At 46.0% G+C, this 23,105-nt stretch overlaps 10 protein-coding genes and 1 long non-coding RNA gene across 14 annotated transcripts; 6 read left to right on the forward strand and 5 right to left on the reverse strand.

Annotated features, from left to right (window-relative positions):
• Positions 1–8: 8 nt before the first annotated feature.
• On the reverse strand, positions 9–542 carry LOC117187063. Its single transcript, XR_004471851.1, has 2 exons — positions 450–542; positions 9–281 (listed from the first exon to the last, which is right to left on the reverse strand). It is a non-coding gene; the product is annotated as an uncharacterized LOC117187063 (long non-coding RNA).
• On the forward strand, positions 422–6,289 carry LOC108155135 (katanin p60 ATPase-containing subunit A1). Of its 4 annotated transcripts, none has more exons than XM_017285788.2 (5): positions 422–672; positions 4,004–4,278; positions 4,328–4,983; positions 5,064–5,538; positions 5,606–6,289. In XM_017285788.2, the coding sequence occupies exons 1-5, from the start codon at positions 554–556 to the stop codon at positions 5,929–5,931; spliced, it is 1,851 nt and encodes a 616-aa protein (XP_017141277.1). In that variant the 5' UTR covers positions 422–553; the 3' UTR covers positions 5,932–6,289. The 4 variants fall into 4 exon arrangements, with proteins under 4 accessions (XP_017141277.1, XP_017141278.1, XP_017141275.1 ...); XM_017285789.2 differs by having other exon boundaries at positions 426–672; positions 4,340–4,983; XM_017285786.2 differs by lacking the exon at positions 422–672 and adding an exon at positions 1,787–2,198.
• On the reverse strand, positions 6,187–7,798 carry LOC108155141 (histone acetyltransferase type B catalytic subunit). The gene is made up of 3 exons (XM_017285794.2): positions 7,568–7,798; positions 7,013–7,514; positions 6,187–6,955 (listed from the first exon to the last, which is right to left on the reverse strand). Exons 1-3 carry the CDS (start codon positions 7,632–7,634, stop codon positions 6,310–6,312), a joined length of 1,215 nt encoding a protein of 404 aa, XP_017141283.1. The 5' UTR covers positions 7,635–7,798; the 3' UTR covers positions 6,187–6,309.
• A 245-nt stretch (positions 7,799–8,043) lies between these two features.
• LOC108155139 (26S proteasome non-ATPase regulatory subunit 12) lies at positions 8,044–10,149 on the forward strand. Its single transcript, XM_017285792.2, has 4 exons — positions 8,044–8,260; positions 8,368–9,413; positions 9,469–9,625; positions 9,691–10,149. Exons 2-4 carry the CDS (start codon positions 8,374–8,376, stop codon positions 9,991–9,993), a joined length of 1,500 nt encoding a protein of 499 aa, XP_017141281.1. The 5' UTR covers positions 8,044–8,260; positions 8,368–8,373; the 3' UTR covers positions 9,994–10,149.
• A 142-nt stretch (positions 10,150–10,291) lies between these two features.
• LOC108155140 (histone PARylation factor 1-like) lies at positions 10,292–11,724 on the forward strand. Its single transcript, XM_017285793.2, has one exon. It carries the CDS (start codon positions 10,310–10,312, stop codon positions 11,636–11,638), a length of 1,329 nt encoding a protein of 442 aa, XP_017141282.1. The 5' UTR covers positions 10,292–10,309; the 3' UTR covers positions 11,639–11,724.
• LOC108155143 lies at positions 11,628–12,643 on the reverse strand. Its single transcript, XM_017285797.2, has 3 exons — positions 12,446–12,643; positions 11,960–12,387; positions 11,628–11,898 (listed from the first exon to the last, which is right to left on the reverse strand). The coding sequence occupies exons 1-3, from the start codon at positions 12,544–12,546 to the stop codon at positions 11,720–11,722; spliced, it is 708 nt and encodes a 235-aa protein (XP_017141286.1). The 5' UTR covers positions 12,547–12,643; the 3' UTR covers positions 11,628–11,719.
• Positions 12,644–12,697: 54 nt separating this feature from the next.
• Positions 12,698–13,926, forward strand: LOC108155144 (ARL-6-interacting protein 1 homolog). Its single transcript, XM_017285798.2, has 3 exons — positions 12,698–12,838; positions 12,957–13,322; positions 13,395–13,926. The coding sequence occupies exons 1-3, from the start codon at positions 12,815–12,817 to the stop codon at positions 13,596–13,598; spliced, it is 594 nt and encodes a 197-aa protein (XP_017141287.1). The 5' UTR covers positions 12,698–12,814; the 3' UTR covers positions 13,599–13,926.
• An 11-nt stretch (positions 13,927–13,937) lies between these two features.
• Positions 13,938–15,992, reverse strand: LOC108155137 (G-patch domain and KOW motifs-containing protein). The gene is made up of 3 exons (XM_017285791.2): positions 15,595–15,992; positions 14,815–15,536; positions 13,938–14,749 (listed from the first exon to the last, which is right to left on the reverse strand). The coding sequence occupies exons 1-3, from the start codon at positions 15,729–15,731 to the stop codon at positions 14,049–14,051; spliced, it is 1,560 nt and encodes a 519-aa protein (XP_017141280.1). The 5' UTR covers positions 15,732–15,992; the 3' UTR covers positions 13,938–14,048.
• Positions 15,993–16,020: 28 nt separating this feature from the next.
• LOC108155136 (T-complex protein 1 subunit gamma) lies at positions 16,021–18,374 on the forward strand. The gene is made up of 5 exons (XM_017285790.2): positions 16,021–16,112; positions 16,206–16,349; positions 16,408–16,469; positions 16,565–17,064; positions 17,122–18,374. The coding sequence occupies exons 2-5, from the start codon at positions 16,316–16,318 to the stop codon at positions 18,158–18,160; spliced, it is 1,635 nt and encodes a 544-aa protein (XP_017141279.1). The 5' UTR covers positions 16,021–16,112; positions 16,206–16,315; the 3' UTR covers positions 18,161–18,374.
• On the reverse strand, positions 18,357–19,779 carry LOC108155142 (N(6)-adenine-specific DNA methyltransferase METTL4). Its single transcript, XM_017285796.2, has 2 exons — positions 18,735–19,779; positions 18,357–18,669 (listed from the first exon to the last, which is right to left on the reverse strand). Exons 1-2 carry the CDS (start codon positions 19,755–19,757, stop codon positions 18,607–18,609), a joined length of 1,086 nt encoding a protein of 361 aa, XP_017141285.1. The 5' UTR covers positions 19,758–19,779; the 3' UTR covers positions 18,357–18,606.
• A 1,076-nt stretch (positions 19,780–20,855) lies between these two features.
• LOC108156305 (coiled-coil domain-containing protein 63) lies at positions 20,856–23,043 on the forward strand. Its single transcript, XM_017287693.2, has 5 exons — positions 20,856–21,422; positions 21,475–21,770; positions 21,833–22,341; positions 22,398–22,572; positions 22,638–23,043. The coding sequence occupies exons 1-5, from the start codon at positions 21,198–21,200 to the stop codon at positions 22,852–22,854; spliced, it is 1,422 nt and encodes a 473-aa protein (XP_017143182.1). The 5' UTR covers positions 20,856–21,197; the 3' UTR covers positions 22,855–23,043.
• The last annotated feature ends 62 nt before the right edge of the window (positions 23,044–23,105 follow it).

Genomic DNA, 23,105 nt, shown 5'->3' on the forward strand with positions numbered 1-23,105 from the left:
TATTGCTATACAAAATTTAGAATTTAATTTATTATTCTACTGCTTTACAGGCAATATTTTTTGGTGGCTTTCCCAAACCAAATACCCCAACACACAAGCATATCATATCAACCCCTTAGTGCTACCGTTGCAATGTGGTCGAAACTGGCCACAACAGTCCGACGTTTTAGTGACCATTTGTGCATTGATGCGAGTGGAGGAAAGCCACAGCAACAGCCTCGTAATCGTCCTCGTCGCGTTGTTGTCGAAAATTGCGCAATTGTTGGCCACTCCGGGAGAGACTGGGGTAGGAAAAGGCAAGAAGAGAGAAAAAGCTATGCGATTACTGAACAGGAGAGAGCCGTCAGAGCTTTTTCACAGCATCCATCCCACTCGCTCGCGCTCTCAGTCCTTATTATTCGGCTGACTGTGAGAAGAGCATATAGAAAATTTTCCAACACACGACTCACCATTTTGGATCAAAGTAAACAAGAATATTTTTGGTTTTTTCTTTTTTGAAATTGTGACGAAAATTCCAAATTGCTTAAAAGTTAAGAAATATCGAAAAACTAAGATGCGCGGCGAGGAGACGACCTATAGGAGGACGACCCGCGAGAAAATTGTGCTGCGTGGAAACACGACCATCCGGACCGTAGACTGCACGTCCTACCTGCCCGTGATGAGTCCTGCCAGGTAAGTGAGCAGGGGGACCACAGCACACAGCACGGATGGGGGAGCAGATGGAGGTGGAGGTGGAGCTCTGCCACGGGCGTGCCGGTCTATTCCTTGACTTCGCGGACTTCTGAGTGCGTATGTTATGGCATCGATTTTTATCTCGGCTGCAGCTGATTTCGCATGCTCCTACAGATATAGATATAGCCGTGTTGTTATGAGTATGTGTCCGTAGCGACCTTCGGTATCGTTTACTGAGACTCATACCGTTGACGGAGCACTTCAGAAGAACCGCTTTCGCTGCTCTCGAATGTATGCTATTCTTTAGCTTCTCCGATTGCAGCTCGAGACCGAGACCCGGCATGCCAGCCAGCCATTAAATTACATTGCCGGCAAATTATTAAGAACTCGTTCCTACTTGAGTGGGTAAATACACACACATGCCACCTTCTTTTGTGTAGCGCCTTGCTTTCACGGAAATCGATGGAATATCCAGCTTGAGCTGACGGTAGCTTGGCCGTAGCGTGCATTGACCACTGTCCGCCAGGCGTTGAGTAATACAACCAACAAAACACATCGAATATTGAATTTCCTTTCAAATTATTTGCCGATATTTTAGAGTGCAATCCATGCAAGATTCGCTTGAAACCCAGTCGAATTTGACAATTTTTCAAACCAATTTTTAAACTGAATTTAATTATAATTATGTAAAGCGAGAAGGAATACTAGTTAAACTCTGTTCGAAACCGTTGCAATAGCATTAAAGGAGCCAATCGATCTAATCTATGTATGTTGTCCAGCTTTATTTCCTTAAAGTTATTATACCCTATCCGTGGGAATATGTATGATTGAAACCGCCCCCAAGCAGCGCCCAGGCAATACTTCCTTTAACCTCAATTCGGATTCACACACACACTCATCCAAAACTACCCGCCGTGCTTTCGAGCAGCGTCGTCGCCGTTGGTCCTGTTTGTTGTGGACGCGTCGTCCAGTTCCGTGGTCAGTTGGTGCACAGCCCTTGAGTCGTCAGGTGGACGCCTTGGCTCGCGACCCGAATACTTTTTGTTGCCTTCGGTGCGGTTTTTTCGGCTGTCCCGGCTCAGAAAATACTGTCAGGGAATCCATTTTTATGAATCGTTTTCTTACACGAGTGTGTCTTTAAATTTGAAGTAAAGTTTCTTTTATCCGTCCGACCGATCGTCCGACCGATCGATCGACTGCGATATGTTCAACACAAGTACCCAGAACTGGTTCGGCATGGGGCAGACCTCGACGGCTCCCGCCGGCGGTGTTGCCCAGCTGTTGAACAATAATTCCCGAGGGGTCCAATCGAATCATTACCACCAACACCAACAGCAGCAGCAGCAGCAGCATCCTTTCATGCGCCAGCGTTCTCTGACCAGCTCCAATCCAGCCCTTGAGCGCTCTACCTTGGCTCTTCGTCCACAATCGCCACCCAATCTGCAGGTGGAGTACGAGGTGGCCGTACCATTCGTTTCTGCCTACAGACACACACCATATCATTCGCTATGGGATCTGCACCAGTGGTAAGGAGGACGAAACCATGAAACTACCACATACATACCCTACATACCAAAAACCATGCAATAATCTACTATAAGATTTAGTAGACAAACTAACTTCCTTCCTTATACTTTAGTACCTTATGAATCTTAAAGTCAGATGTTGTAACCAATGATAGATACCTTTCGATTCATTTAATGACTAATCATCCCATTCCCAAGATCTCCAATTGTACATAAGCCGGTAGTCATTTAAAATTGGTTTTACATTGAAGCCCGAACCATTTGATATTTATTACATTAGTGTCATTCGCTTAACAACGCTATTTCCAAGAACGCCGACATAATGCACCGTGTGACCCCGCACCATCCTTAAGTTTCCTTCAGGCTTTCTAACATATTATGCCAGTCATAATTGCCATTGCTGACTGTAATTTGCATAGGCCAAAGAATGGCTTTTGCTTGGTAGGAATTAGCATAATTAGCTCTGGTGACACGAATCTTAAAGAGAACGTCACAAACTAAGACTAGACTCCGGCCTCCGCCATCATCGAAGGGCCAGTGTTTGCGAATTTTCAATTCCAGTGTCGGCCTTGTAACAGTTTTCAAAGCCATGTGCTCTTTTCAAATACAATATATGTATACATATGTATGTATGTCCTTAGGTATGGGAGTAGGAAAAAATAAACGCAAATCAATCGGGGTCCGAGATGACCTATTTAGTCGCTGCTAATCAGTGGATCGCTGCCCATTCCGCTGCCCAGCCGGAAATCGTAGGCGAGCGCATAGGAAACATTAACCCAAATTTGAACGAGTACAGCGCACAATAAATATGAAACGGATGCGGAGGCAGGCGGCAGGCGGCAGAAACAAGAGTTATGGCAGGGCAATGCTGCGGCCAACTCAATTAGCCGTACAAAGAATACTGTGGTATACTTCCCAGATAGATGGTAGCTCTAAAAACTTGCTCTACAATGTTGGTATGGTATGGTATGTAAGAGGTTTAATGACTCCGCATGACGCATGCAAATAGCAAGAGGCGCGCAGCCCCAAATGCGAATAAAAAGTTAACAATTGTCGCCGGCACGTCAATAACCTGTGTGGAGAGGCAGCCAACAAGTTTATTGAACCCTCCATCCAGCCAACTGCTAGCGGCTGACTGTTCTGCATATGGCTTGTGCTGGGCCCCCGCACTAACTCGTCGCCTCCTGGAAATTCCTAAGCTTTGTCAGTGAAGGTGAGAGGGAAAGGACTAGCTAATATTAGACAGGCTGTTTGGCCAGACTTGGCCAGACACAAGGAATATAGAAAATGTGTGTATGTATGCACATAACAGGACACGCAAAGGACCTGCCACCACTGCTGTAAGCGGTTGATAAGCAAACGACCTTTGCGACACGGCCAAGTTGAATGGCAAGAGCCCAGGATCAAGCTTAAAACTTATGGGTTATAAACAAAAAAGAAATGGTGGTTCCCAACAAAAGTAAGACACATGGGGGTTCTCAGTTCTGCTGCGGAAAAGAGTCTTTGGTAGGGATAGAAATGACCTGGCACTCGACCCTGTCAGCCCGTTTGTTAGTGTTAGCATTTACTCGTTTCACCATGGGTGTGCAAAGGAGAATGCAGATATGCACATACATATGTTCAATCATTGATTATTTAATTAAATTTTCACCATTAATATTAAGGTATTTTTACTATATGTATGTATAGTGATCGATGTAAGTGATTCGTATTTTAAGCGGTGGAGGGGTATTTTCGGGCTGTAGACCTTGGAGACACATGATATGGCATAACCATCAACTTTAGCGTACTTTCTACACTTGCAGCTCATCCACACCCCCCACAAGCCTGTCGCATGTGGCCCGAATGATGGACACGTTAATACTGGACTCACTGTCGCCATTCGGCTTCACCAAGATAACAGCGACCAGCCGACCCTCACGCTCCTCCAATACCGTCAAGAAGACTACAGTGGAGAGCGGACACGCGACACCAGCCGCCCGCCAGCACAGGCCGGTCAACAATTTGGGAGCCAATGCTCCTGCCGGGCTTGGAATCGGCGAACCTGCTCCATTGCGGAGCAACCGTCTGCCCACACAAGGTGAGTGCTCCAAGAGGGAAAATATCCTTACCTCATTGATAAAACCCAGTGTCCGCCGCAGAAGTTGCCCCCCAGCCACGCTCCAATCAGCCGTCAATGCCTTTCCCCTCCCAGCAGCAAGACAACCGCTGGGTCTCATCGCTGCGGCGCCGCGACCCAGAGCTCCAGCCCACATTGCCTTCCATCAACAGCAATGCGAACAGCAACAGCAACAGCAACAGCCAGGGTCTCAGTCAGAGCCACCATGGCAGTGCCGCGAATGTGGGAGTAGGCTTGGTGGGAAATGGACCCTCAGGCGCCCCCAGTGTGGGAGCAATGCGGTTTGGACGGCCAGGGCGGGCTGCAGCTCTGACTGCTGCCGTGCGCAAGAGTCGATCCGTAGAGCGCCTGCGGGCCCGCAAACAAAGCACAAACGCACAAATGACGCTCAAGCACAAGCCGATGAAGAAGAACTCGCTTGACGAGAACTCGAACTCCGACGACCAGGATGCCACCACGTCCTTGGAGGACAACTCTCAGGCACAATCAGTCTCCACCACGCACAACACACCCAAGTGGTCCCCGAAGACCAAGGCCAAGCAATTCTCGCCACTGGGCTACGAAGGGCGCTTGGTGGACACTTTGGAGAAGGACATCCTGCAGCGCCACCCCTGCATTAAGTGGACCCACGTGGCTGGCCTAAACGAGGCCAAGACCATCTTGCAGGTTAATCTATTGCTTCTTTATTTACCTTCAACCTTCTGTCCAATCACTGATGATGTACGGTCCACGGCGTTCAATTGCAGGAGGCGGTAGTACTTCCCGTAATCATGCCGGAGTTCTTTAAGGGAATTCGAAGGCCGTGGCGGGGCGTTCTCATGGTGGGTCCGCCGGGCACTGGCAAGACCATGCTGGCTAAAGCAGTGGCCACGGAGTGTGGAACCACCTTCTTCAACGTGTCTTCCTCCACACTCACATCCAAGTACCGCGGGGAGAGCGAAAAGCTAGTGCGTCTGCTCTTTGAAATGGCGCGCTTCTATGCGCCGAGCACGATTTTCATTGACGAAATCGATGCACTCTGCGCATCGCGGGGCAGCGACTCAGAGCACGAGGCCAGCCGGCGGTTCAAGGCGGAGCTGCTCATACAAATGGATGGTCTCAATGCGAGCATGCAGGAGGAGAAAGTCATCATGGTTCTGGCAGCCACAAATCATCCCTGGGATATCGACGAGGCCTTCAGGAGACGCTTCGAGAAGCGGATATATATCCCTCTGCCGAACGGTAAGTGCCTGAGGTGGTCCTGTTCCTCATCAAGTCAACTGTAAGTTCCCACTGACTCCCCTGACAGAGGAAACGCGCTCGGCACTGCTGAAGTTGTGCCTGAAGGATGTCTGCCTTTCCCCTAACATCAACACGTCCATGATCGGGGAGGAGCTGCAGGGGTACTCCGGATCGGACATCAGCAACGTGTGCCGCGACGCGTCCATGATGGCCATGCGTCGACTCATTTCGGGACGAACTCCGGAAGAGATTAAGCAGATACGCCGCGAGGACGTGGATCTACCAATCACGCTGCAGGACTTCCAGGACGCGCGACAGCGCACCAAGAAGTCCGTTTCGGCCGAGGATGTAGCACGCTTCGAGAAGTGGATGGAGGAGTACGGGTCCTGCTAGTTGTACGGGTTGCTGCTACAGCACTCTCCCTCTCTATGATTGTATTCCCCCTTGCGTACTTCCAGCCCAACCTACAATTGCAATACTGTTTATTAATTCTGTATAAACAATAAGCGTTAGCTATGTATAATTATTTTGTATACGCTTAATTGCTCAAGTGCCCCACTCTCAGCTCTTAGCTCTCAGCCCTCAGCCACAAACCCTATGCGCACATGGTAATCTGATGCACAAATATATACATATAAAGGACGTATGTAATTTTTAATATTTATTCGACAGAATCCTACAGAAGGCTTATAGCAACAAAATGTATTTTGTAATCAACATATTTAGAACAAAAAATAAATTACTCGACACCAATTGGATCCATTCCTTCTTTTAGGCCTTTAGCTTGGCAAGCGTGTTCTTGTAGCCCTCCTCGACCACGGCGTACTCTTCCTGAAGCTGTTCCATGCGCTGCTTCATGTTGGGCAATCGAGCTCGCAGCATTTCCGTGTCCATCTTGTGGCGCTCCATTTTCTTAAGGTCCTTGATCTGCTTATAGTAAACTGCATTAAGGCGTTTCTTTACCTCCAGACGATAGCTTCTGTACTCCTTGTCATCATTCACATTGGTGTAGTACAGGCGTAGCAGCTCGTATACTTTTCGCACCTGTCGCGGATTTAGTTTAAGAGTTTCGCGAGCCTCCCTCACCATTTCCTTGCTGAAGCCCTTGACGATCTCGTTGCGGGCAAATGACTTCAGTTCCTTGCAGAAGCGCGCATCTACAAAATTTCGCAGCCGCTGAAAGTCCTCCGAGGGATCTTCTACAGTGATGTCCACCACGTTCTTCTGCGACTGGTAGTACTTGTATATAGTCTCGACTAGTTGGGTGGCCAGACCCAGCTTCTGGAAGGGGGGCAATATCATCATTTGGCTAATCCGTGGCCGCTTGTTCTGCGGATAGGCATAGTACTCGTACACGGTTGTGTAGCCAGCTGTGGCATACTGATACTGGCCATCGCCGTTCTTATACTTTTCATAGCTGGAAGAAAGTCGTTTGGAACATACAATAAAAAATAGTAAAGCCCTCCCTTATTACCAAACAAAGTAGCACCATTGGGCGTCATCAGTGTCTATGTAGGAGGCAGCGTCCACGAACCACAGTATGAAAGTTTGCAGGCGCGCAAAGAATTTCAAGAAAGATGGAACTTTGTAGTCGCACTGATAGAACTCGAATAGCCTCTCACTGCCGTCATCAGAGGGCCGTGTGTACTCGCCGATCTTCTCGCCTAAGGGCTGGAACTTGTCTGCCTTGTCCAGCGTCTTCAGAAACTCGTCTAGGTTGATGAAGTAGCAGCCGTCTGGCAAACTATGTGCAATGGTTCCGACCACATCGTCTGCATTCATTTCACCGGCAGACACTTCGTTGACACGAGTCCCATACTCCACGCCCAAGTAAATGTGCAACGGTCCCGCCGTATAGAATACGCGCACGTGCAGATCTTGATATCCGAAAATTGTCTCAGTCTCGCCAAATATCTGATGAGCCATAATGGGGTGGAAAATCAAAGCATCGTTGTTGATGTCCGCCTTATCGCGTACTAGAAACAGACGTATTGCAGTAGAAGATTAAGGTGAATTGTAAACCACTTACTCAACTTGAAGTCGACCACCTCGAGGGCGTCCAGCAAATACTCCTGGTATTCTTGGATTTGAGCCATTCTTGCTTTTTTCACTGACCTGGGCGGTCTGCGTTGGCCGAGTCTAAAATTGAGCCGCAAAATGTGCTGATAGCTGTAGCGTCGAAATAGCAAACGCTTTCGGTTCTGTTAGTTAGCAAAATTTTTCGCGGTAACAAAAGACCGAAGCCAAATAATTTACAGTGTTAAAAACGAAATAGGCGCAATAAGTGTTGCACAACTTACCACTCGCTTTTTCATTATCACTTATCAATTATCAATGAAATTGAATCGTATTTTGTCTAATATTTGTTTGTTATTCCATACAAAGAGAAATGTCATTAAAAAAAACTATTTCCATTTGATTTATATTTAAAAATCATAGTCTCCTGGAAACTCGCGCGCCACTCGATAGTTGTGAATGGAATTATTTAAAACATCGTTACTATCGATATTACCGTCGATGGTTTGACACCTCTAACACAGCATTTGTAAGCAGAATTTATGCAGTAAAATAATAATTAATCACAAAAAGCGGCACTTGTGTTTTAAACAACATCCAGAAGGAGGAAACGTGAAAGCTTAGCACCAACTTGTTGGATTATTAGCATTTTCCCCATTACAAACTACCTTGATCTGATCTTTGCGGAATAACAGCAGAAAAAGAGGTAAGTAACAAAAATGCCTCGTCATAGCGACCGAAGACCGAAGCAGAGCGCCTCCGCCTCGAGATGCGCATTGAATTGAATGATTGATTTGATTTGATTGTTGTTAGTTCATAATGGATACCTACTTGTTCGATGGCGGCCGCATCACTAAAATGGAGGTGGACTATGAGCCTGCCTGCAATGAGAAAATTCCTCTGGCAAAGGAGCTGGCCAAAAAGAATCCCGACGCCTTTCACGAAGCCATCGAGATGATGCTGCAACTGGAGAAACAGACGCGTCTTGGCGCTGACATGGTGTCGTGCTCGCGCGTCCTTGTCGCGATTTGCCAGATATGCTTCGATGCGTCAAACTGGAATGCCCTAAATGAGTACGTCACCCTTCTGGTGCGTAGGCGCTCCCAGCTTAAGCAGGCTGTCGTGAAGATGATCCAGGAGTGCTGCACGTACGTTGACAAAACGCCCAATAAGGAGACCAAGCTCAAGCTGATAGATACACTACGTTCGGTCACTGAGGGGAAGATCTATGTGGAAATAGAGCGTGCTCGACTCACCAAAACCTTGGCCGACATCAAGGAGGCCGATGGCGACGTCGCAGCGGCAGCGTCTGTTATGGAAGAGCTGCAGGTAGAGACGTACGGTTCCATGGACAAGCGTGAGAAGGTTGAGCTCATTTTGGAGCAAATGCGTCTCTGTCTACTGAAGGAGGACAATGTGTCGACTCAAATCATAGCCAAGAAGATCAGCATTAAGTTCTTTGACGATCCGGCTCAGCATGATCTCAAGCTAAAGTTCTACAACTTAATGATTCAACTGAATCGCGATACATCTTTTCTCAACACCTCGCGTCACTACCAGGCTATTGCAGAGCCGTCGCGTAAAAAAGCTGCCCTTACACCCGTCGACTCTGCCACGGATGACAAGAAGAAACTAGATGATAAGAAGAAGAAGGACGATGATGAAAAGGAGAAGAAGACTGAGGCCGCAGCAGAGCCGGAAGTCGAGGTCGAACTGACTGAATCGCAGAAAAAGGAGCTGACGGATAAGCTAGTCTGTGCTGTAATCTATTGTGTCCTGGCCCCGTTCGACAACGAACAAAGCGACATGATGGCCCACTTGTCCAAAAACAAGAAACTGGAGGATGTGCCCGTCTACAAGTATGAAAGGAAACAGCAAATTAGTCACAGATTTGAGTTTAAATTTTTGTTTTAGGGAAATTCTGCGCCTGTTCATGTCGAAGGAGCTGATTGACTTCGATACATTTAACACCGACTTTGGTTTTGTGTTGGCCGAGAACGATATGTTCAAGGACGCCACCAAGCATGGAAAAAAGTGCATTGCCGAGCTCAAGGATCGTCTAATAGAGCATGTAAGCTGATATGGACTGGAAAGCTGCCCCATTTCTTGATAATAATCGTATACATTTTGTTTCAGAATATTCGCATTATTGCTATGTACTACTCCCGGCTTCACATAGCGCGCATGAGTGAGCTCCTCAATCTGCCCGCCAGCCGCTGTGAAGAATATCTGTCCAAGCTGGCCAACAGCGACACAATTCGCGTGAAGATCGATCGCCCGGCTGGTATTATCTATTTCACCACGAAGAAGAGTGCCTCCGACATCCTGAACAACTGGGCAACCGATGTCAATCAGTTGATGTCCCTGGTGAACAAAACATGTCACTTGATCAACAAGGAGGAGTGCGTATACTCGGTCATGTGTGCTGTCGAGGATTAGTTGCTTATTCTATTTTTAGATTGTGTTTTATTATAAAACGCCTGCCCATATATACCTGTAGCTCTACTAACAATCCAACCATCAAAATTTCTTCGATGTTTTCGCAGTTTGTATTCATTGAATGAACTACAATATTAAAACCAAACCAAATCCAAATCATCGGATGTTGCCAGACCGTCAAAAAATAGACAGAAACATTGACGTTTTTCAACACGTGAACTGCTTCACTGAAAAATATCTTTTTTGCACAGAAAAGTTTGTTTGTTATTCTTTTGTTTACACCAACTGTTGAATCATTTATTATCTTAAACTGAAAATGCCAAAAGAGGACTGCAAATACGGAGAAAAGTGCTATCAACGCAATGCTGCCCATCTCGCCAAGTACAACCACCCAGCCAAAACAGATGACGGGCAAGACAAAGCAGAAGTAGTAAAACTTGCGCCAAAAAGAAAGGAAGCGTCCTGCGGGGAGGAAAAGGCTGTCGCGCCCAACACAAGCAATTCCAGTGGAGAGAGCCAGAATATGGAAAAGAGTCATGGGGAAGCGAAAGGCACCTTCGAGTCGGAGACAGCCGAATTGCACAGGGAGGCCATGAGCAACATATCTGGAAAAAATTACATGGAAATCCTTGAGAAGCGCATCCGATTGTCAGTGCAGCAGGAGTACGATACCCTGTGTGAGTCCAACGAGTTCATTAGGCACAAATTCCTCGTCGAAATGCCGCCTGAATTCTACGAATTCTGGAAGTTCATCAATACCCTGACACAAGACTCCTCGAAGTCCAATCGCGCTGCCGTCGAACACCTCGAGACTGTGTTTCAGTTGCAGCTGGTGGGCCCGTTTGAGTTTCTGTCGGGCACCTTTCATCGTGCCAAGATGGGCGAGCCCGGAGATTACCTAAGGCATTGGCGCTTTTACTATGATCCACCCGAGTTCCAGACGGTTTTTGTGCGGAGGGGAACTGGCGTTCACTACGGCTATTGGAGGGACGTGCCGCAGGATAAGGAAAACTTATTGATTGCCCGCAACGACATGGCCAATGGCTGCGAGTTTCAGTTTGTGTCCGGAAACATATTCGATGCTTTCCTTTACTATCTGGAGCACGACTTTGTCGGCACGCCTTTTACGACCGGTAAAGTGACCGCCACCAAAAAGGCAGTACAAAAGTATTTGGCGGAAAACACATTGGAGCTGGCGCAGCTAGATCGATTGCAACGAGAGCGCAACAAACGCGTCGTCGCCAAGGCGTTCCACCGAGGTGGCATCGTGGTGCCCTTCGATCGCAAGACGCAGCTGGGCTACCGTCCTCTCTCTGTTAGCGACGCCGAGCTCAAGAAGATGTTAGCACTATTTGAGCGCAAAGATCTCGGCGATGGCCTTGCCAAGCAAGCTGTGCTGGAGAAGCTGCAGCCGGTGGCCAACGCTGCTATTATCGCTGTGGACGAGTGCGATTTTGGTAGTGCCCTGGAGCTGGGCATCGACTTGTTCAGCAGCGGCCACAAAGAACTGCATATGCTTGCATCTTCTCTGATAGTGCCTGCCTATTCGATGCTCCAGCGCCCGCAATTCATTGCCATCGCCAAGGCTCACATGGAGAGCCGTAGCCGGGACTTGAACTTGAGCATGTTTGATGTATTGAAATAAATCAGGTCCATCATTGTATATTATTGTGAAATGTTGCTACCAAAACCGCATTAAAAATAAAATTTCTGCACCGCAATTAGTTTACATATATAAGTAAGAGCTCTTCTTGCGAGCCGGCACGTAACTGGGACTGCACGACACTCCAACTGCTTTGAGCAGCTTGAGCACTGGTTGGGCAGCCGTGGAGTCCAAAGGCAGCTTGTCAGTGTAGACTACAAACGAACTCACGGGCAGGTCCGCCTGATTTCGCCAGCTGGCAACTGTAATAAACACAAGAACTTAGAAATTTGGGGTCCTTCGTCGCTTCCTCGGTGTACTTACTGCCCGCCGCCACACCGGCTATGAAGTTGGGAGCCTCTAGCTCAGTCGTATCCGTCTCGTTCACTCCAACCCCACGTACAATGGCTATATCGTCACTATATTTTTGAATTTCCTCGCTCTTAAAGTCGACCTTTGACTTCAGCGTGATGGTCACCGCTTTCTTGGCCAATTTGGCATATGGTAAGAGCAGCTCTGTGACCTCCCCACTGCTTGTGAGGTCATCTTCGAGAACGGCCAGTAGCTGTTTTGATGTCGGATTCCAGTGCAGCGAAGATGTCTTCGGAGGAATTCCGCATATTCGTTTGGTGCCATTCAGCAGCACCGAGCTGCCAAAGTGTGTTACGCTCGGACCCTCAACAACAACTAGAATCTCACTCTGCAGAGCGGCTACATTCAGGCCAGATTCCCCGTCGAACTTTAGCTGCAACCTGTTTCGGAAAGTAATTCATAAGGAATATGCCAGGATCAGAGTACAGAATCGCTCACTTCTCGGCCTGGCCGACATTCTCAAATTCGTCCTCCTCGCAGTCGTCCCAAAAGGCGCGCGACGAGGGTATATTAACTTCGCCAAATCCAGGACAGCTCATGTTGTAGTTTATGAATTAATAAAATAAATAATAAATACAATTTTTTAGCTTGCGCTCACAAATTTGTTCAAGTCACTTTCAAATCTATCGAGTAGTGAACGAGTAATCGGGAAAAGTTCGACTACGTTGCCTTTTGGCGTTGTTAACACTGCTTTCACAGCGTTGGCGTTGGCTGGCGCTAAACAAATTGATTTTTCACCTTTATTAAAGGCAACAACTAACGTTTACAACTGCAATCCAAGTCGAAACGAAACAAAGAACAGCAAAGATGACAACTTCGCAGGTTGATCAGGTTAGTAAATGTCGATGCGCTGAACTCGAAATGCGGCGGGGTAAATAGCGTCGCCATTATGGAAAAAATTTACCCAAAAACACGCCGCCTCAATTTTAATGAAAATTTAACATTGCAGAAGCGCGCACTGAACAAGCTCAAGCATGATTTGGAGCCTTTTCGAACGCCTATAGTGAGTGCTTATGGCGTTCTCACCTGGGAGAAAAATTACTACCCAGGGGTGGTATTTGGCAGCATAAGCGTTATTTTTCTCGTACTCTGGTACATGGATCTATCGGTCATAACGATGCTGTCCCTCCTGGCACTGCTGACTATCGTTTTGGACTATGTCTTCCCTACAATTTCCCGCTTGCTCTTTAGTGGTGTCAATTGGGACGGAGACCACGAGGCTAAATTCGAGGATGTGTGCGGACAGATGTACAGCATCAAAGCAAACCTGGTCGTATGGTATGAGTATCTATTCAAGGAGCGCAAGTCGACAGTGGTGAGTACACAAATGAGTACTCAATTGGTTCCCACAAACGTATTAAATCTTGGGATTCGCTCACCTCCCCAGTTCGTGATCATGATAGGCGTGTTCCTCCTGGCCCTGGCTTGGATTGGAGCCATCGTCAACAATCTTCTGTTGATGTACTTGGGCACTCTTCTCATTGCCATGTGGCCTGGTCTGCAGGAAAAGCATGTCTTCAAGGGCATAACAAAGAAGGCCTCCAAGATTATCAACGAGAAAATTCAATGCGGCAAACGGAAGCTGCAGTAGAAACCTAAGCAGCTGCTCCTCCTCGTCACTTATGCACCACACACAGCCATCACATATGACCAAATATTAAACAAACCTAAGTCATCTTCAACTTGCCATCACATGAAGCACATCGCATACGCATTTACAAAACAAAAACATGTGGAACTGTGGAGCATCGCACGAACTAATTATATCATAAACTATAAGTAATCCATCTCCAAAACTCTCGAAGAGCCCATCGTGGCGGTAGCTCCATCATATTTACCACTTTAAGTTCTTAGTAACAAAAGATTGTCAGATTGGTTAAGAGGCGACTGGTGTGAGAAATAGAAAGCGCAACAAAAGACATTTTTGTGATTATTTTGAGTTAACTGAAATTTAATGATAATTCCGCCTAAGATACAAATGAGACCTAAGCGTCTAACTATATTAAATAAAGAATTCAAATGAATAGATCAAATCAGCCTATTATTTGCCCCGTCCCCGCGATCTGGACCGTGATCGGGCATGCTTGCTCTTCTTTGTTTTCTTTTTGTGCTTCGTTGGGTGCCGGCGATGATCTTCCAAGCTATCATCGCTTTCCGCGCTGGAGTCATTGGCCCGACACGGCTTGTTCTTAGATTTCTTTGAGTGCTTCTTGGACTTCTTAGTAGACTTTTTTTTGTATTTTTTGCGTTCGTAGGCAGAGTCCGAATCACTTTCCGTGGACTCTCCAGTGTCGTCCGCCTCGTCTGAGCTGCTCTTCTGCCTCCGACTGCTTCTTGGGCTCGGTGATCGACGCCGCTCACGCTCATGTATGGTGCTCGGCCTGTATGTGGAAGTACTGCTGCTTCGCGGGTCCTGGATATATTTCTTTCTTTCTCCGTGGTCCTCCAGTTTTTGTGGCTTTCGATCCTCCGCCTTGTTGGGTCTGCTTTCGACTTTCTCCGACCTGTCATTTTCCGCTTTTAATGACTTGCGGTCTTCATCCTTGCAGCTCCGTCGGTCTTCATCTTTAAATGATCTCTGATGCTCCTTCTTAAAGCTTTTTCGCTCCCTATCTTCATTCCTATTCGACTTGCTCTCCTCCCTACGGTCTCTGTTTCTGACTTCCGATGGTTTTTCCTGCCTCACAATGATTTGGCCATGTTCGTTCTCCTGCTTTTTGAGCTCATTGTATTTGGCACTATCTGAAATTCGAATCTCAATTTTTAGTTATGGTTTCATTTCTTTGATTTCTCTTGAGTTCACTTACTTATGCACTTTCCATACTCCGAGTACTCCTTTCGGGATACTGGCTGACAGAGAAACTCATTGAATGTCTCCTTGTTGCCACCAATTGCCATTTTGACAATCACTCGCCCCGCATGGTCATCGAATCCCTCTATTTGCCCGTATTGATCCTTTTGTTTTCCACCTAGGATGCGGACAAATGCTTGCTTTTTGATCTCCAGCACCTCATTATTTTCCGGCTGCACAAGAAGGGCCTTGGGTTTGAGTGCCTTGTCAGCTCCAAGGCCCATGCCCTTTGGCCGCAGGAATGGCGCCTCGTCAACAGGTGCTGATCCTTTTTTCTTGGGTGGGGGGTCTACCCACCCCATGCCACGCAGCATGGCCAGGCCAAACTGTTGAATGGGTATGGATTCATAATCATCTAAGCAGGCTTCTTTGGCACCTTCTAGGGGTAGATCATCCGCCTTTACGGCAGGCAGGACGAGCTTCTCCCCCTTCAGATTTTCGCTTCCATTGGCTTGGGCAGCAGCTAGCAATTCACGTGCTGCCCTTTGCTCCAGACTGTCAGTCGAAGTTGCTGCAGTGACCTCAGCAATTGATTGAGGTGCGGATGTCGACTCATCGGGATCTGGCTCATCCTCTCCAAGCAGAACTTGCCTCCTTTTCATTAAACTTGCAAGCGCCGAAGAGGTCTTTTGATTGCGCTGCATTTGTATAACCAGCGGCGCAGCCTCTGCTCTTTCGCTGAAAAACCAGAAGCCCTTGAATGAAATGGTTTTTTGTGAGAAAAGTATTCACTTACGCGACCAGCTTGATTTCCTTTCCCTCCACGCATTTTATGAGCTCCACTCTGTTTTCATCTTTTGCGACTTTTCTGGGCAAAATGTTCGGCTTCTTGGCCACTTTAATAAAGCCAAATGATATTTTGTTTGTGTCCATGGCTTGCACGGCGTTTTTATTTATCCCTTTGTATATTATAGTGTACAAAAGATTTATAAACAAAACCGCAACAGCTGATAAACAACGAGGATGCCAACTCTCTCTTCAATATACCGATAGGATATTTTATTTATTCTATTAAAAGGAGCTTGTACGGGATGAGTCGGAATCCTTAATTATGACTACAATGATCATGTATGTGTACAAATAATTTCTTTCATAGCTGATTTCCACTGAAAAAATACCGTCTGCATTCATTGCCTCCACAGCTGGTAACTACTGGGATGCCAACTCACTTTTCAATCTATCGACAGAAACACGATTGTTCCACGATAAACTCAAACTTTGAACAATATCTTTGATTTTAAATCAAAATATCAAGTGCGTAAATTATAATTATTACCAAATTGTTATGGAAGAGGCCAAGATCAGTAAAACTAGACATTCCAATTAAATATTTATCGAATCTTCTAGAATCGTGTGTCATCGGCGTCTATAACCTCACTCATTCTTCAAACAGCGGCAGCGACAGCAGCACGAGTTCTTTTGTTTTCACGTAGAGATAAATTAAAGAATATAAAAAAATGTTTGGTGGACAGCAACCAATACTCGTGTTGAGTAAGTATTGAATTTTAATCAATTTAAAGTCGCCAGGGCCTACAATCTTTGTCCGTAGGTCAAAACACAAAACGCGAATCTGGCCGCAAAGTGCAGTTGGAGAATATTCAAGCCGGAAAGGTAAGTGTGTGCGTGTGTGACTCACATGGCTGGATTTGTCGAGAGCTCCTCGCCTGCATTGGTGGCCATCTGCTGACATTATTGCTGTTTTCTAGGCTATTGCCGATGTGATTCGCACTTGCCTAGGACCACAGGCAATGCTGAAAATGCTGATGGATCCCATGGGCGGCATTGTAATGACAAACGACGGAAATGCCATACTCCGTGAGATCACCGTTCAGCATCCGGCGGCAAAGAGCATGATTGAAATAGCCCGCACACAGGACGAAGAGGTAGGCGATGGTACCACCTCCGTTATTGTGCTGGCTGGTGAGATGCTGGCCGCCGCCGAGCCTTTCCTTCAGCAGCAAATCCATCCTACAGTGATCATTCGCGCCTACCGTGAGGCCCTCGAAGACATCGTTGGTTACTTGCTGTCCGGCCTAAGTGTGGAGTTGGACGTCAAGGACAAGGCAAAGATGGCTCAAGTGGTCAAGGCCTGTGTTGGTACGAAATTCATTGGCAAGTGGTCGGATCTGGCTGTTAAAATTGCACTGGATGCAGTGGAGACAGTTACGCTTAATGAAAACGGCCGTTTGGAGGTGGACATCAAGCGGTAAGGGCTTGATTTTCGTTTATGGAGTCTATTTTTAGAGTATTTTCATCCCGACAGTTATGCCAAGGTGGAGAAGATTCCGGGTGGTGCCATCGAAGAGTCGTGTGTTCTGAAGGGCGTTATGATCAACAAGGATGTGACGCATCCTAAAATGCGTCGCTATATTGAGAATCCTCGCATCGTTCTGCTCGACTGCTCTCTCGAATACAAAAAAGGAGAGAGTCAGACCAATGTAGAAATCATTGGAGAGCAGGACTTCACTCGCATGTTGCAGATCGAGGAAGAGTTTGTCCAGCGCATCTGTGCTGACATCATCGCCGTCAAGCCGGATCTTGTTTTCACTGAGAAGGGTGTTTCGGATCTGGCGCAACACTATCTCCTGAAGGCAGGCATCACTGCCATCCGTCGCCTGCGCAAGACGGACAACTTGCGCATTGCCCGGGCCTGTGGAGCCACCATTGTCAACCGTACTGAAGAGCTGACCGAGCAGGATGTTGGAACTGGAGCCGGTCTCTTTGAGATCAAGAAAATTGGCGATGAGTACTTTACCTTTGTCACGGAGTGCAAGGACCCGAAGGCATGCACCATACTGTTGCGCGGTGCCAGCAAGGATATTCTCAATGAAACTGAGCGCAATCTCCAAGATGCCTTGAATGTTGCTCGCAATCTGGTGTTGGAGCCGCGTCTTGTGGCTGGCGGTGGCGCTGTGGAGATGGCTGCCTCACAGCTTCTTTCTCGCAAGCAAGTTAAGGGGCCCTATACCGCGGTGGCTCATGCCCTGGAGATCATACCTCGTACCCTGGCCCAAAACTGTGGTGCCAACACTATTCGCGCTCTCACCGCCCTGCGTGCCAAGCATGCTTCCCACACCGGCGACGGTGTGTGCGCCTGGGGCATTGATGGCGAGTCCGGCGAGATTGTTGATATGAACGTGAAGAACATTTGGGAGCCGTTGGCCGTCAAACTGCAGACCTATAAAACCGCCGTGGAAACAGCCATCTTGTTGCTGCGCATTGATGACATTGTTTCCGGCTCAAAGAAGCGTGGTGGCAACGAGCCAACCAATCCGGCCGCCATGGCCCAAGGCCAGGAATAGTCTTTGAACAAACACAATGTGTATTAATAATGCTTAATAAATTGTAATATCTAATTTAACACACAAAACACACACACACCAATCACACCCAAATGTCTAACATTTATCTTGGGCTAAGAGACCCAGGCAGATTGCCCCTTGTCTCCCACACAAAATTTTGCGCTGCATTTTCTCTCATTAACAATCCGTATACAAATAAAACTGTCAAAATCAAGCACTGTTTATTTTTAATGATTTGCTTATTTCAACAACTGACTCCAAGCCAGCATTTAAGCTAGTGAGTTACTGTCCATGACGATTTAAAGTACATACCTTGGGAGATATGTTCAGATTATATACAGTCTATAATCTGCCGCCAGCACAAAAGATGAACGAGCAGTGGCGGAGGTCATAGGAAAACTCAATACAACTAGTGTATACCTTGGCATACCATACCTAAACTTGACCTATGGGGATCTTGATAGTTCGCTACGAGCTTCGTACAGGCGCTCATCCATCAACTTTAGTACCTTTTTTAAATATAGTTTCTGTTAAGTTCGTTTTACTTGTTATTTATGGAATTATATTTATGTACCTCTAATCCAATGGATGTAAACTGTGGCTGCAGATACCGTGCAAAAAGCTCTAGACAATTGGGTTCCGCTTGATTGAGGTCCAATTTGATATGCTGGCGCAGCCATGGCAAAAGGGGCGGCTTATGAGAGTGTACAATACTGGGAACGCTGAGGATCATCTCTGTTTTTGTTATATCCGTTCCATAATTCTCGTGGCTATCGGCATGACAGGCCAAATATAGCATTTCATACGGCTGCTTCTGGGTGGGGTCTGATTGAAGAGGGCCAATAAGCTTGTGGTCCGTGCTTAGTTTGTACCAGCGCAGTTTGTGGAGTAGGCGTAGATTCCAGCTAGGCAAAATTTGTGTTTCCAAAGCAGTCTGGTGCTGGATTGAATTCGTGCACCAAATGGCCACAAGGGTACGTGTATTGGTCAGCTTGGAAAGCGGCAGAAGAGCCAGTTGGTCGTTGTCTAGCATGGAATAACCGAGCTCCTGCTTGAAACGCTTCAGCCGGCGAATGTATTTGTTGCGCCACGGAGGATCGACTACAATCAGATCGTAGCTGGGCAAGAGTTGGGGCAATAGTGCCGGCAGATGGTCTACATTGTGGTTGTAGAAGCGAGCCCTGTCCGGTATGAGGTAGATGGTGTTGGCCTCGTCTCCGCTTGGAAAGCGTTGGATCTGCCCGCTCTGGTTGGCTCCGTGCAACTGGGGAAGGATGTATGGAGACTCCCAACACCGTGATAGAGGCGTTATTGACTCAGAGCCAACGGGCGTGGGCAAGAGATCCAGGTACCCGTCGATGGTCTGTGAATCCGATGCGCCTGGTATGCTGTCCGGTATTCGCTTGCGCTTTTTTGATTTCTTCTGTTCGCTAACCGGCTGGTTAGCTCTTTTGGCTTGAAACTGAAACAGTTCCGCCTTGAGCTGATATGTACTTTTCGCACCATCTCCAGTACTGTAGGCTTCATTAATAAGTCTTCCGTGATCCAAATAGACCGCGAATCGGTCATTCTCAGTTCTCGTATGCAGCGTCAACATTTTCCCATTGATAAGAGTGGAGTAGTGTGACCGCGCATTTATCGATAAAATATACCGTCCGACCCTCAGAAATATACCGAAACATACGCCTCATTTTAAAAAAATATACCGTAAATATACTGACGAATTCAAGTTCTATTTTACATATTCCTCGTTTTTGATATTCCGACGAATATTACTAGCTATATAGAACATTTAGCCATGCCGTCATAATTTTAAACGATTGATGAATCAATTTTTTATTTAACTGGTGTATTCTTAATACTTTTTTTTATTGCATTTTGCGTAAAAAAAGGTTTTAGCGAAATAAGTCAAACAAAAACAAGTAGCGAAATAGGTCAATCAAAACAAACGAAAAGAAATTGCTCAATTTTGATATTCCATTAAATAATGCTGACTAACTAAATCTCTCAGCAATGCCCACATAGTTTTATCCCATTGATGAATAAATTTTCTACAAGATTGAATAGTTTTCAATCCTTGCTTTTATTGTATTTATTGTAAAAAAAGGTTTAAACGAAAAAGTTCAACAAAAAAAGAGATACCTTATTTTGTTAATTTTATATGATATGTTGATATGAAGATAAAACGTAACTAATAAAGATCTTTTCTCAAATTTACATTTTTTAGACATATTCATGTATATGATGAGTGTTTTGTATATATGTATATATCTCGATCCTGATACCTATTCTTGGTCCGAACAAGAAGACAATAAGCTTTAAAATATCGTTGAAATATTGAAAAAAATATTAAATAATATTGAATAATACTAAAATATATTGAAAATAAATTGTTTTTGCCTGGGATGACAAACATATTCACAATTCCAGAAGAGAACCGAATGTGAGAGCTCCCACCCGAAGCTGAGATCTCCCAGAGGACAGGGGGAGCAAGTTCTGTTGCGGTGTATCAAGTAGCAAATCTATACATATACATATGTATGTATATATAAAATAGGCAAGAAAAACCCCAATTTTAATAAAAAAGCGTCAACATATAATACCAAAAGATAGATGCCAGAGAGAGAGGGAGCAGCCGCACTAATTGGCTCCGATACGAAAATATATACATATGTATTTATATACTAGATAATATATAGTGATAATTACATATATAAATCATGCATATACCGGCTGAGTACGGGGATTAAAAGTAGAGCGGCGGTCTTTGCCGCTGATTCAAATAATATGCAAGTGCATAAAATCGTAACTCTAAAATTCAATTACAAGATAATTCCACTCAACAAAATAATGACGCATACATTTTTCAGTTGGACTGCACTGAAATATTAATATGTCGAAGGAAACGGCGCAAGCCATGAACCGTAGCTAAGCGACAATACCGCAGCAACGCTGTTAACAATTGAAATCAATAGATGTAAAATTATCAAGGAATCAAGGGAATCAAGGAAATCGTTTGAATAATCGTACTTACATCATGGCAGACCAAAGCGAACTGGACCAGTTGGCCACAGCAGAGTTGCTGAGGCTCCAGAGACAGCATCGATCGCTTCAACTTGATCTTCGAGGCCTGCTAGAAGAAAAAGCCAAGCGACTGAAGAAGCAAAATAACATGATAAACGTTCTGCAGGTCGAGCATCAGAAGTTGAAGGAAGAGATCAAGACTTTGGAGGGTGGAACGCACGCACGGAAAAACACAAATGTGAGTGGGAGTCGAATTAATAGGGATACCCTAAGTTGTACTCTAATTGCAGAAGGAACGGCATCTGGGAGCACTGCAGAGACAGCAGACGGATCTGCAGAGGGTGCTTCAAAACGAGCGAACCAATCTGTGGGAGCTGGAGGGGCACATACGGAAAATGGAAAAGGAAATCGACGGTCTTCGTCGTAATGAGGTGCCCGACAGCTGCTACAAGCACACAATTTGCACGGTTCAAAAAAGCGTTGTCAAGCTGGAGAACCGTCTGGATGTGGTCAACAAAAAGTGCAGCGATGTCCTCACAGAGAACAGCAAAATGCGAGATGCCATAAACCACATGCTGCAAGATCGGTGAGACGTTTTTGACAACTGGGAAGGCCCCACAAACGCTTTAAATGTGCCGATTGCTTCAGGGCTAACTTCAATGATATGTGGCAAGCGATGGTCACTCAGTTCAATGAGGGTAAGAAATTCATAATGGACTTGATTGACCAATCAACGCTGGCCTTCGATCAGCGCGAGGAGCTTTGCAACAAGTTGTCCGTTCTGAAGGACCGCAATGAGAATGACAAGGTGATGCACATCCAGGAGATGCGTGAGATGCAGAGGCGTCTGGAGCACGATGCCAAGTTGCAGAAGTTTTTCGACATCAAGGGGCAAAAGCGGCTTAATCCAGAGCTAGAGCAGCGAGAGTTGGATAAGAAGCAGAATCAAAAGGAAAACTATGAGCGACAACTTTTCGAATACAAGGAGATAATTGAGAAGATCAAGCAGTTGTATGGCGAAGAAGATCCGGACCGCTTGGTGGCTCAGTTTAAGCGCCAGGAGGATGAGAACTTCGCTCTCTTTAATTACGTTAATGAGCTAAGTCACGAGGTGGAGGTGTTAAACGATTCCACACAAGAATTAACTGATGAAATAGGTGGGTTACACGCGATGTGGTCAAATCTACACCCATATTAACGACAATTACCATAGAACGACAAAAATCGGAGCAGACCGAGAAAGAGTTGAAGCTAAAGACCGAGGCGTTGGATTATTTAAATGCAGAGCGGGGTCGCATTGAACAACTGGCCAAGGAGACCAGCGAAAAGAAGCAAACTCTGAGCATCCGACTTGACCAACTACTTAAGGGGATCGAGGATATATTCAGGTAAGATTTTTGATATTGGCAAGGACGATAGTCAAGTTCTGTAACTAAATAAAAACAATTCCCAGACAATTGGCCTGCGACGACGCTCCCATCCTCAACGTCCTTAGCACCAAGACCTTTCTAACTGTCCACAATGTAAAGCTGTTCATTGGCGTAATAGAGCGTAGAGTCAATCTCATTATCAGCACGATTAATATAGAGGACAATTCAAACAAGATACTGGCCAAGAAAGATCGTGTGCCCAAGTTCAACATCCGAGAATCGGCTAAAACAAAGAACTAGATAAGTCTCATCAATTATTTCCGAGGATATAGCTTCGAACAAAAATAACAAAACAGTTTCGGGTTTGCTTTAAAAATTCGGCAGTTTTTTACTTCAGTTTGACCCAGGGACGCTTTTATTTCGTAGATGTCCATGGCCCTTGGTCCTGTGCCCCCTTCAATCATCGTTGGAGGGAACACTTCCAAAATTTCTTACTTCAGTTGGACCCAGGGACACTTTTATTTCGTAGTTGTCCATCGTAGATGTCCATC

The sequence above is a fragment of the Drosophila miranda genome, chromosome 2 (assembly GCF_003369915.1).
Source record: "Drosophila miranda strain MSH22 chromosome 2, D.miranda_PacBio2.1, whole genome shotgun sequence".
NCBI lineage: Eukaryota > Metazoa > Arthropoda > Insecta > Diptera > Drosophilidae > Drosophila > Drosophila miranda.

Coding starts and splice junctions, on each gene's coding strand:
- LOC108155135 (XM_017285786.2), top strand. CDS start 1,876: ATGTTCAACACAAGTACCCAGAACTGGTTCGGCATGGGGCAGACCTCG. Junction 4,984..5,063: donor AGGCCAAGACCATCTTGCAG/GTTAATCTATTG, acceptor GTTCAATTGCAG/GAGGCGGTAGTACTTCCCGT. Junction 5,539..5,605: donor ATATATCCCTCTGCCGAACG/GTAAGTGCCTGA, acceptor CTCCCCTGACAG/AGGAAACGCGCTCGGCACTG.
- LOC108155141 (XM_017285794.2), bottom strand. CDS start 7,634: ATGGCTCAAATCCAAGAATACCAGGAGTATTTGCTGGACGCCCTCGAG. Junction 7,515..7,567: donor GGTGGTCGACTTCAAGTTGA/GTAAGTGGTTTA, acceptor GTCTGTTTCTAG/TACGCGATAAGGCGGACATC. Junction 6,956..7,012: donor CAATGGTGCTACTTTGTTTG/GTAATAAGGGAG, acceptor ACTTTCTTCCAG/CTATGAAAAGTATAAGAACG.
- LOC108155139 (XM_017285792.2), top strand. CDS start 8,374: ATGGATACCTACTTGTTCGATGGCGGCCGCATCACTAAAATGGAGGTG. Junction 9,414..9,468: donor GAGGATGTGCCCGTCTACAA/GTATGAAAGGAA, acceptor TTTTTGTTTTAG/GGAAATTCTGCGCCTGTTCA. Junction 9,626..9,690: donor AGGATCGTCTAATAGAGCAT/GTAAGCTGATAT, acceptor ATTTTGTTTCAG/AATATTCGCATTATTGCTAT.
- LOC108155140 (XM_017285793.2), top strand. CDS start 10,310: ATGCCAAAAGAGGACTGCAAATACGGAGAAAAGTGCTATCAACGCAAT.
- LOC108155143 (XM_017285797.2), bottom strand. CDS start 12,546: ATGAGCTGTCCTGGATTTGGCGAAGTTAATATACCCTCGTCGCGCGCC. Junction 12,388..12,445: donor AATGTCGGCCAGGCCGAGAA/GTGAGCGATTCT, acceptor TTTCCGAAACAG/GTTGCAGCTAAAGTTCGACG. Junction 11,899..11,959: donor AGCCGGTGTGGCGGCGGGCA/GTAAGTACACCG, acceptor TGTTTATTACAG/TTGCCAGCTGGCGAAATCAG.
- LOC108155144 (XM_017285798.2), top strand. CDS start 12,815: ATGACAACTTCGCAGGTTGATCAG. Junction 12,839..12,956: donor CAACTTCGCAGGTTGATCAG/GTTAGTAAATGT, acceptor TTAACATTGCAG/AAGCGCGCACTGAACAAGCT. Junction 13,323..13,394: donor AGGAGCGCAAGTCGACAGTG/GTGAGTACACAA, acceptor TCACCTCCCCAG/TTCGTGATCATGATAGGCGT.
- LOC108155137 (XM_017285791.2), bottom strand. CDS start 15,731: ATGGACACAAACAAAATATCATTTGGCTTTATTAAAGTGGCCAAGAAG. Junction 15,537..15,594: donor AAGGAAATCAAGCTGGTCGC/GTAAGTGAATAC, acceptor CTGGTTTTTCAG/CGAAAGAGCAGAGGCTGCGC. Junction 14,750..14,814: donor GGAGTATGGAAAGTGCATAA/GTAAGTGAACTC, acceptor TTCGAATTTCAG/ATAGTGCCAAATACAATGAG.
- LOC108155136 (XM_017285790.2), top strand. CDS start 16,316: ATGTTTGGTGGACAGCAACCAATACTCGTGTTGA. Junction 16,470..16,564: donor AGAATATTCAAGCCGGAAAG/GTAAGTGTGTGC, acceptor GCTGTTTTCTAG/GCTATTGCCGATGTGATTCG. Junction 17,065..17,121: donor TTGGAGGTGGACATCAAGCG/GTAAGGGCTTGA, acceptor TCATCCCGACAG/TTATGCCAAGGTGGAGAAGA.
- LOC108155142 (XM_017285796.2), bottom strand. CDS start 19,757: ATGTTGACGCTGCATACGAGAACTGAGAATGACCGATTCGCGGTCTAT. Junction 18,670..18,734: donor TTACATCCATTGGATTAGAG/GTACATAAATAT, acceptor TATTTAAAAAAG/GTACTAAAGTTGATGGATGA.
- LOC108156305 (XM_017287693.2), top strand. CDS start 21,198: ATGGCAGACCAAAGCGAACTGGACCAGTTGGCCACAGCAGAGTTGCTG. Junction 22,342..22,397: donor AGAATTAACTGATGAAATAG/GTGGGTTACACG, acceptor CAATTACCATAG/AACGACAAAAATCGGAGCAG. Junction 22,573..22,637: donor GGGATCGAGGATATATTCAG/GTAAGATTTTTG, acceptor AACAATTCCCAG/ACAATTGGCCTGCGACGACG.